Source organism: Leptosomus discolor, chromosome 25, assembly GCF_034619465.1.
Source record: "Leptosomus discolor isolate bLepDis1 chromosome 25, bLepDis1.hap2, whole genome shotgun sequence".
Taxonomy (NCBI): domain Eukaryota; kingdom Metazoa; phylum Chordata; class Aves; order Leptosomiformes; family Leptosomidae; genus Leptosomus; species Leptosomus discolor.
In genome coordinates this window covers 8,476,541-8,486,376 of record NC_141415.1, presented here as the reverse complement: position 1 = coordinate 8,486,376, position 9,836 = coordinate 8,476,541, and the positions used below count along the sequence as shown (strand labels likewise).

General features: G+C 40.9%; 1 protein-coding gene across 1 annotated transcript; it reads left to right on the top strand.

The window, feature by feature from the left end:
- The first annotated feature begins 751 nt into the window (after positions 1-751).
- On the top strand, positions 752-8,643 carry MEOX1 (mesenchyme homeobox 1). The gene is made up of 3 exons (XM_086478092.1): positions 752-1,202; positions 7,497-7,669; positions 8,521-8,643. The coding sequence occupies exons 1-3, from the start codon at positions 752-754 to the stop codon at positions 8,641-8,643; spliced, it is 747 nt and encodes a 248-aa protein (XP_086334218.1).
- The last annotated feature ends 1,193 nt before the right edge of the window (positions 8,644-9,836 follow it).

The following is a 9,836-nucleotide window of genomic DNA, read 5'->3' as shown; positions in this document are numbered from 1 at the left end:
TTTTGTTTTGTTTGGTTTGGTTTGGTTTTTTAATTTAGGATTGGGCTTTAAATTATAAATAATCAGTAAAATCCATTCTTACTTTTATTTCCCACTTTAGCTCTTGAAAATTGGCATCTGTTGAGTTTTTTTAATTCTGTTAGGGCTTTTTCCAAATCCAAGACTTGGGGAATTTTGTTAACAGTGCAATAAAAATAACTTCATAGTGTTACAGGCAAACATTAAAGCCTTTTTTGTGTGCTGCTCTTTCACTTTTTTAAAAAAAAAATACAGGCATTGTTTCTTTAAAAGGCTGCATCTGCAAATCCCATTAGATGTGCATATAAGGTTTCCGATGATTAATAGTTGCCTGCTTTACTTTGGTTGGAGGGACTGAGGGTATGTATGTTAACCCCTCCCTCCCCTCTCTCACATTTCACTGCACAAACTTGTCACTCCCTCCCCAGCACAGTATTTAAAAAGTGTTTTGCTTATGTTCAGCACTTCACGAGGAAGCAAGGCCTTGGGAAGCAATTCAGGGCAATCACTGAATAGATGTGGTTACTGGTTTCCAGTTGGGACAATGAAGACGTTTAGAAGAGTTTCCAAAGTAACAAATCTGCAACAGCATAAAACCCACAAATAAACTGTTGCTTAGGGAGGAAATCTGTTCTCCAAAATTTGGAAGATTTCCCCTCTGCTCCTCTTCTGATTTTGAAGCCTCAGCTACAACCAGTCACGAACACTGGAGTGTGGACAGGATTGAAAGCAAATGGATCCCACCAGCAGCAGCTGCATGCGCAGTCCACAACCTCCTGCCCCACTTTGGGGGTGCCTGCGGAGCACCCACGTGGATGTCACCACAGCTTCAGGGCTGAACCACTACACACCAGCACCGTTCTCCTTCCATCAAAAATCAGATTTTGCTACCTACTCTGATTTCTCAACCTCCTGCCTGGTGACTGCTCCCCATAGCTTCCCACGTGAGGAGCAGGCATTTGTGGAGCAGCCCCCCTCTTTCCAACATTCTGACTGGCATTTTGCAGCAACTGAGGCCAGAAGACGACTAAATCCAGGACTGGCCTTGGGTTCTGGGGAGTCAGAAGGCAGCAGCCCAAATGTTGTTAGTGCGACAGTGGTTATGAATGAAGATGATGAGGAACCAGTAAATACTACAAATGAGACTGAGAAAAAGTCATCCAAAAGAAAAAAGGAAAATTCAGGTAGGTGATATGAAAGCAGGGTTGTGGGATAGTACAGGCTTTAGAATGAGAGCACTTGTAAGATTAGGAATTAAGAAAGCAAGCTGATGAGGAAAATATTTTGTAATTCTTGATTGGGGAAACTCACACAAAAACAACACTGGAACTAAATGGCTTATTCTTTGATGACCTCTGGTGTTTTTATTTCAGTCCTGCAGATCTTGTTTACTGAACCAGGCATTTTACTCACCAGCAGAATGTACATCTGCTGTAACTAAACAGGAATCACATGGCATGTATACACTGAGCTGAAAGTCCTAGGATGTGGAGTTATATATCGCATACCTGCCATTTGTCCAAGTGTAAGAGAATGGCAGTCAAAGAGCAAAGTTCACTCCTCTTGAGCTGCCTGTGATAGTTGGAAATGTTATACTAGGATTTTGACATCTCAGTTTACGGTAAAGAAGTACAAGATGCGAAGACTCCCTTTAGATATAAGTTCTGTTTGGCCTCACTAAATATGAAATACTTGTACGTCAAAAAAGCAGGTACTAAAAATTTGCCCATCAGTTCAGTGTCCAACAAGGCAGAAAATGTCGTTTTCTTTGTGTTATCCTAGCTAGAAAACACATTCTTTCTATAATGCAATATTCAATAATTTCAAAGTTATATAACCTCTGATTTGCTGCTGTCTCAAATCCACATATGTGAAATATGCATAAAATTGTTTTCCCCTGAGGAAGCTGCTAAAAATTAAGATGCTTATACGCATTCATTTGCTGTGGTATTAATTTACAAGTTACAGTGTGCTTTTCCCCACAGCACTGCTATGAAGTGGGGAATATTTTCCAGTATCCCAATTTTACAAGTAAAGAATACAATAAAAAAAATATTTATTTTTAGGTTTTACAGGTTGGCTACAGAATAGCCACCTCTAATCCGAATTTCATTTCTCCATTTTGCCCTTTAAACAAGTTGGTACACATGCTCTCTGTCACACAATTAGCTTTAATCTCTGTTTTCTTTCAATATGAATAGGCTGTCAGGGAACACATAAAATAACTAATATTCCAAACTTCTTTATGCCCAGAATCTGGTTTACTCCCTTCAGTTATTTGTTTTTTCTTTAGAAACCCAGCTTTGTAGAATTTAAGTTCATTTCTTTTGAAAAAGCATGCTTGGGACAAAAATTTCCCAAAAACCCAAATGCAAAGAAGTCTAAAAAAAAAAAAAAATCAAAAGTGAACAATGATTTTATTAAAACATTTGCTAGTGATAGGTAAACAGCAGATTTCAGTATACTCAGCTTAGAGGGATATCTTTATTCTTAAAGAGACTGATTCGAAAGTGCATCTCCCTGTTTTAAGTAGAAGACAAATGTTCTTTCTATTCTCTGTAACTAACACCCTTGACATTTTCTTCTCACACTTGCTGCCGTCCCGTATACTTTTCTTTACAGGGGAGCTGTAAGGAATGACATCACTGAGAGGTATGGTGTTTCCTATCTTCTAGCAGCTGTTGCTGTCTGTACAAGTTGTTACTCTAACGAACACCGAATGATGAAAACACCCCAAAGGGGATTCCATGGCTTTTCATTTCACTCCCTTCTTTGCTTACCAGACAGCAGATAGAATCATTTCATACCCCTCCTGCAAGTTTTTCCTTCCTTCTGTCTCCAGACAAAATAAAACAAATGAGGGGAAGGTCTATGAGCAATTTTATTGTGATTTCCTTCACTTTTACAGCAGTTCTAGAAATGCAGATGGACATATTGCTTACTGATTGTTTATACTAGGTGGAACATAAGTCTTTTCTCTCCTCTGGAGAATTTTCCTTGACTTCTTTAGAAAAATCTAGGTACTCAGAGCCTTCTCTTCAGAAATTGGGCTAGTAAAGAAAAACATACTGAAATCACTTGAAGATATTCCAAGAAAAGTCTAAAATAAGTGTATTTCTCAGACAAAAAAGCAGAGCGATGTAAAAATAATAAAAGAGCTTGTCAATCTTTAAAACTTTCTTTGAAGCATCGATATAGTAAAAACATTTAAAGGATGGCTTTGTTATGTCAATAACAACAGTGGCATCTACTACTCATGGATAAACATGCACAGACCCTTCCCTTCTTCTACAGACTTTAGTTGTTTAGATGCCATATTCAGTCTTGACTTCACAGGCTAACCAAATGACCTGAAGATAGAAGTTAACCTAGTGCTAGCTTCCACAGGTGCCCCTGCTGTCCATCCACAAGCCACAGACAGTAACATTTTCAAATAAAATTTCAATAAAGTTTCTGTCCGACCTGTCCTAAATTGTACTTGCATTATTACGCACTTGAATTTCCCAGGTCTCCAACAGCAGTAATATAATACATAATAGAATTCAGACAGCTTTATTTTACGTGAATGAAGCAATACATAATGTAAGTGAGGTTGCTGTAGAAATGAGAATGTGAAAACTGTGCATAATGACTCCCTTAACAACATTAGCCATACAATGTCCTTGACTGAAGAATTCTGGAAAATTTTGTATTAAAATGAATAGAGATGATCTAAATTCCCACCTGCCAACCTTTCTCAGTTTTGCCACTAACTGTAAAGAAGATTTTCTAAGCTTACAATGCCCATTTACCATCATGGTGGCATAAAAACCAGTAGGCAAGAGTACGTAGCAGCAGGTAGCAGAAGATAACCTGAGAAGGACTGAAAAGCAAAGTACAGGCAAGTCCCTGATCAGTTTAAAGTGGTCTGAGTGCAGAACATCATGTGTCATAGCCCTCCATATGCACTCTCCATTGAGCGTTATTCCATGCGGTGTGCATTGAAGTAACTTCTGGATACTTTATCACCAGCTGCCAAATGAATCCACTATTTATGAGGTCACTCTACTTGGCTAATGCTCCTGATGATAGCTTTCAGAATTTTATGTTCTGTAACAGCAAAACCTATCAGTGTCTTACTACTCAATTTAACCACTTAGAATAAATATGCCCTCAATGTATGGGGAGAAAAGTAACATTGTGCAGGTGCTTCATATTTTTATTTTACTTTCTTCTACTGAGGGAAAAATCACAGACATTGACAGTAGTTTGCAGAATAAGAAACACCAGATGCATTGATCTGGGGTGTGGATCACCACAAACATCTAACAAGCAGGTAGGATCCTTCACATCCAGGCATTAGCGGCCACCATACTTCTGTGCCTAAGCTGCTCTCGGAGCAATACAAGTAGCCTCTGTGGTGCCGCAATCCTGTATCTGCACAGTACAGAGCCCTTATACCTTCCTACAAAGCATTGTTTACTGGCCGTTGTTAATAGATCAGTTCAACCCAGTGAGGGAGAGTGAGTACTACTTTATAAAAGACCAGATTCTGATTCAGTTATGCTGGTTGTAAGCACAAAGCAAATTTCTTTACCATCTCCAAATGCTGAATTTGGCCCATTTTTTACAGGGAACGGGTTGTGTCTTCATACACACATGTACGTATAGGAGCCTGACACAGTTTTTGTTTCGGAAACTTTACAGCCTAGGAACTCGTACCATTTGGGTTCCTGCACATATTTTGCTGCAGCCCTGGGGAAATGCAGCTGTTAAGTTCAACCAGCATGCTTCATGGTAGGCGTGGTAGAGACACAGACCTTCCTGTGATTCCTGAGCAGCTTTTTTTCTCTTTTTTTTAACTCGCAGTACAGTAGGAAAGTATTTCCAAGCTGATTTGTCCTTTCACACAACATTTGCCATTTTCCACATTCTGTTGTCAAAACTCTGCAGCAACTAAGCCCTATTTCCACTTTTGGAATGTCTCAAAACCTCCACCCATGAATAACCATGTGTCTCTTTACAACACCATGTGGCACACAGCCTGGATGACAGGATCCAAACCACTCATCCTGATCTGCTCCTGGAAAGACTTAGCTATTTAAAATTATTCATGTTGCATTTTGAAGATGAAGACTGGTGAAACTGCCCCTTAGAAAGGATGTCCTTTGCACAGAGCTAAGTGGTGAGCTCACATGTATATTCAGGTTGCATTAGCTATTTTTATCCCAGGTTAATTTGACAGAGGTAGCCTTAGTTTCTGCAGTGTGTTATTGGCATTGGAGAGCTGCTTTACCCCTCCACATGTTTGCTAGGGGAGCAGAGACCCAGGGCTCTGCAACCCTCAAGACCAAGGCTCCCAGAAGTTGGTGGCAAAGTTCTCAGAAGGAGATCCACACTTCAAATTCCGCTTCCCCATCGCTGTCTCAAAAGTCACATTTGTTAGCCTTTGGGAAACATGTAATGGTGTGGTTAGTTCAGTAAGAGATGAGAATGAAGCGGATTGTACAACTACGGGCAAAAGCATGGGGAGAAACTTCTGGGGTTTTGTTTTCATACTTTCCCCAACTTTATTTGGGGATTTTTGAAGTACAAGTAGCAAGAATAATGTTGATGCAAACAAGGCTAATTGCCTTGAAAAGGACAGCAATCTTCAGCACGTGATACACTGGTCCCTGTACATATTATCACTAATGGGAGCTATGTTTGATTTCTCTATTTCTGATGGAGAGAGCTGAGATCAGATTAATCATGAAGCCTACAGCCACACTCGACAGATTTTTCCAGCTTTATTACTTTGGCAACCAAAAAGACATCTAGAAGAAGATGCTACATGTTGTGCTCACCGCTACCATTTTGTATATCTTTTCTACATGGAAATATCATGCTAGGACACACAGAACTTCATTGCATGCTGGTTACACACAAAAACTAAGTAATCAATCCCCCACATAACGAAAAACCTACTAGCATCTTCAGTTCAGGGAACCTAGCCAACCACAGGAACAAGAGCAGGGAAAGAGTCAAGAAACTTGTAAAACTGACTCCCTGAAAGATTGGCAGTTAAGGCATTGCTAACTTGAAACAAGTGCATTTTTCCTTGCTTTGTTTGGAGATTCTTCACAAACACCAATTTTTAAAACACAGGAGAAAAAAAGGAGGGGAAGGGGAAGGGGAAGGGGAAGGGGAAGGGGAAGGGGAAGGGGAAGGGGAAGGGGAAGGGGAAGGGGAAGGGGAAGGGGAAGGGGAAGGGGAAGGGGAAGGGGAAGGGGAAGGGGAAGGGGAAGGGGAAGGGGAAGGGGAAGGGGAAGGGGAAGGGGAAGGGGAAGGGGAAGGGGAAGGGGAAGGGGAAGGGGAAGGGGAAGGGGAAGGGGAAGGGGAAGGGGAAGGGGAAGGGGAAGGGGAAGGGGAAGGGGAAGGGGAAGGGGAAGGGGAAGGGGAAGGGGAAGGGGAAGGGGAAGGGGAAGGGGAAGGGGAAGGGGGAGAAGCGAAGCGAGGAGAAGCGAAGCGAAGCGAGGAGAAGCGAAGCGAAGCGAGGAGAAGCGAAGCGAAGCGAGGAGAAGCGAAGCGAGAAGAGAAGCGAAGCGAGAAGCAAAGAGAAGCGAGAAGCAAAGAGAAGCGAGAAGCGAAGAGAAGCGAGAAGCGAAGAGAAGCGAGAAGCGAAGAGAAGTGAGAAGCAAAGCGAAGCGAAGAGAGGAGAGAAGAGATTGCTACAGTCTCTGGGAAAGTCAGTTTGTGTTTGCTTTTTAGCATACGACTCTTGACTACATTGCAGATAATGCATAAATACCAAAAATTTTTTCAGGGCAGCACAGTGACAAGGATGAACCTGAGGCAAATCACTCACATAGATACCAGATCTCCTTTGTATTTCCCATTTAGCAAGGATTACAAGAAGCTCAAAGTCTGGGGTATCATGTGCCAATTCAAATAACACTGATTCTCTGGTGTTGCAGGTTTTGCCATGTTCCTCCCCCACCCCCTGCAATATTTCCAGGCCGTATCCTAGCTTAGGGTGCTTACTCAGTGACTTTACCTTACACGCTGCACCAGAGGTTGTCACCATGCACTCATAACGCACTACACATCATACACACAAAGCGCTAGCTGTTGCTTGGTGGATCAGGGGACAGCAATAATATGTATATAAGGAACGAAAGTAAAGATGTGGGGAAGGAAACTATTTTGATGCAATGATAGCAAGGAATGAGAGCTTCCTTCTCTTAGCTGATCATTTCTGATCTTGCAGACCCAGGCCTGAGCTTCTGCTGTTTTGACAGCACACTCCTTCCTGACTCTGAGCTGTCCCACCTTTGTCCCCTTGAAGCCAAGACTGACAACACTGATAAGTCATGCTGAGCTTGAGGGGGCATAACACAAACTTCTTAAAACTTCCACTGAGCCCTTCAATTAGTAGTTTACATCAGACCTCTGCAATACACATGTAGACACAGGTCACTGTAACTGCAAATTACACAACATGTGTGCTTGCCTCTTAGAAACCCAGAATTCAAGCAGCAAGGCAGAAACGAGCAGCAAATCACGGAAGGAAAGGACAGCTTTCACAAAGGAGCAGCTACGGGAGCTGGAAGCTGAATTTGCCCACCATAACTACTTGACAAGACTCAGGAGATATGAGATAGCTGTGAATCTGGATCTCACCGAGAGACAAGTACTTCCTGACCCTGCCTCCCTAGCTTCTTCTTCCTCCCCCACAACCTCTCCTTAAAGCTAAAAACCAGACACATTACTCAAGGGTGTACTTTTGCAATGGTACAGAGTTTTTTTTAATACAAAGCCTCCATATTCTTTTAAAACCATTTGTTACAAATTTCTATAAGTAGTGAATAAATTAATTATGTTTATTTAAACTAAAGACACATTCGGGAAGAACTGATATCTACTGAGCTATTGTTTACCACTACTCATTGGTACATACTGATATGTCAAGACTTACAGATGGAATGTGGATATCACCTTAGACTGCAATTACGAGGAAATTATTAGAATGATGTATGTTTGATACATGCATTTTTCCTGGGTCAGGTGATATTTCAAAGAGATAAGAAAGACAAAGATGTAGAGTTCCATGGAAAGACATATTTCTGTTCTCTCATTGTAATCTCAGCCAGGGTTTCCTTATCAAAGCTTAGTGGACAACAGAGGAATTGTTCAATTAAGGGAAGCAAGTTACAATTCCTGAAGCATTAGGTTGGATGGACTAGATGTTAAAAGACATTAGATACACTGTGCCCATTAGATTGGCATGCTTAGTTGACACAGGACAGATTCTAGGCAAAGCACATGTACTGCATTTGCAGGTTCCAGCTGTCTGGAAAAGTTTAGAAAGAATTGTTCCTGCTTTTGTTAGAAAGGTGGATTACTTAAACTTCTACGATTCCTTTCACCTTTTCTTCTAGAATTCCACAAAACATCTGTCTGTTGATGCACACATATATACATTGGTCTGCTTGTACAGTTCAGATTGAGGCAATAAGTAATTATTTCCTTTTTATCACCCAGGTTAAAGTATGGTTTCAAAACAGAAGGATGAAGTGGAAACGTGTTAAAGGCGGGCAACCAGTGTCCCCACATGAACATGACACAGAAGATGTGGACTCTGCTGCCTCCCCCAGCTCTGACTAGTCCTTGCAGCAATGGGAGAGGAGTATGGAGAAAGTAATTGATCAGAAGGTGGATGCAACACTGCTCCGGGTCAGCTACACCACAAGATGATCCTGCTTGCAAAACCTGTAGCCCCGAGTCTTTTAAGGTGTATGATGCTTTAGGTTACAGAGGCAACTAAAGAACACGGGGCGGGGCGGACGAAGCCATAGGAGGGCATGATTTTTATTTTTGTCTGAATGAATTTAACTCTCTCTGGAATTGTCTTACTACCACAGATGTGTCTTCAGAATAAAAGCTAATGAACACTGAATATAAAACAGGAGTAGTGTTGTATAGGATCTCAAACACTCAGAAAATACAGGTTGTTGATCAGCGAGTGATAATGCAACCGTATGCTCATCCAGCCTTTCCCTGGTCACATCTATTCATTCTGCATTTGGACTTGACCAGGCACATTTTCCTTGTACCTCATTTTAGAGAAAGAAATACTTTGATAGTCAGTGACTTTTCCTGCAATACAAATTGAACGCCTGTATGGCTGGGCAGCAGGAGACCAAAACTATATACACAGAGTTCTGCTTACCGGTTTCAGAAGAGGTGGCTTTCACATTGACAGTCCAAGAGGACAGGTGCCTTGTTGATGGTAGCAATTTTCAGAGGGACATTTTTTCCAAGCTTACTGTAAATCCTGAAATTAAATTCCTAGATCTCAATTTCAAATATTTTTTCAAAGCAGTCATTACCAAATGCCACAGCAGGTACAGCAGAGATTAAGCCCTCAGCACAATAGTTATCACCATTTTGTTTTCAAATGTTTAAATCTATTTAACTAAACAAAAACTACTCTTTAGTGCTGCATTTCTTTTGGAATCTCTCTGGAAACTAGTGATTTTCTTTGTGGATTCGGGATTGTCAGAAGTAGAAAGCAATGGTGTCTGGAGTGATTTAACTGAGCTTACTGTCTACAAATTCTCTTTTAATTTTTCATTGGAGACAAAACTTTCCTCCAAATAAACATATACATGTGGGTATTTAAACTACATATAAAAACATTTGTTAATCTAGGTATTGCATGTATTTACAGTCATTACTTACTGCCTTCTAAGTCAGTATCTTTATTTATGGAGTTTACAATTAAGAGATCAAGTTAGCCCTTTTTGCAAACTTCCCATTAATAGGTTATTTTTTGTGACTTTTTTTTTGTGTTTGTA

Bases quoted from the DNA above. Each gene is read 5' to 3' on its own strand.
- MEOX1 (XM_086478092.1), top strand. From the start codon at position 752: ATGGATCCCACCAGCAGCAGCTGCATGCGCAGTCCACAACCTCCTGCC. The intron at 1,203-7,496 runs GTAGGTGATATG...CTTGCCTCTTAG, and splicing joins AAGAAAAAAGGAAAATTCAG to AAACCCAGAATTCAAGCAGC. The intron at 7,670-8,520 runs GTACTTCCTGAC...TTTATCACCCAG, and splicing joins TGGATCTCACCGAGAGACAA to GTTAAAGTATGGTTTCAAAA.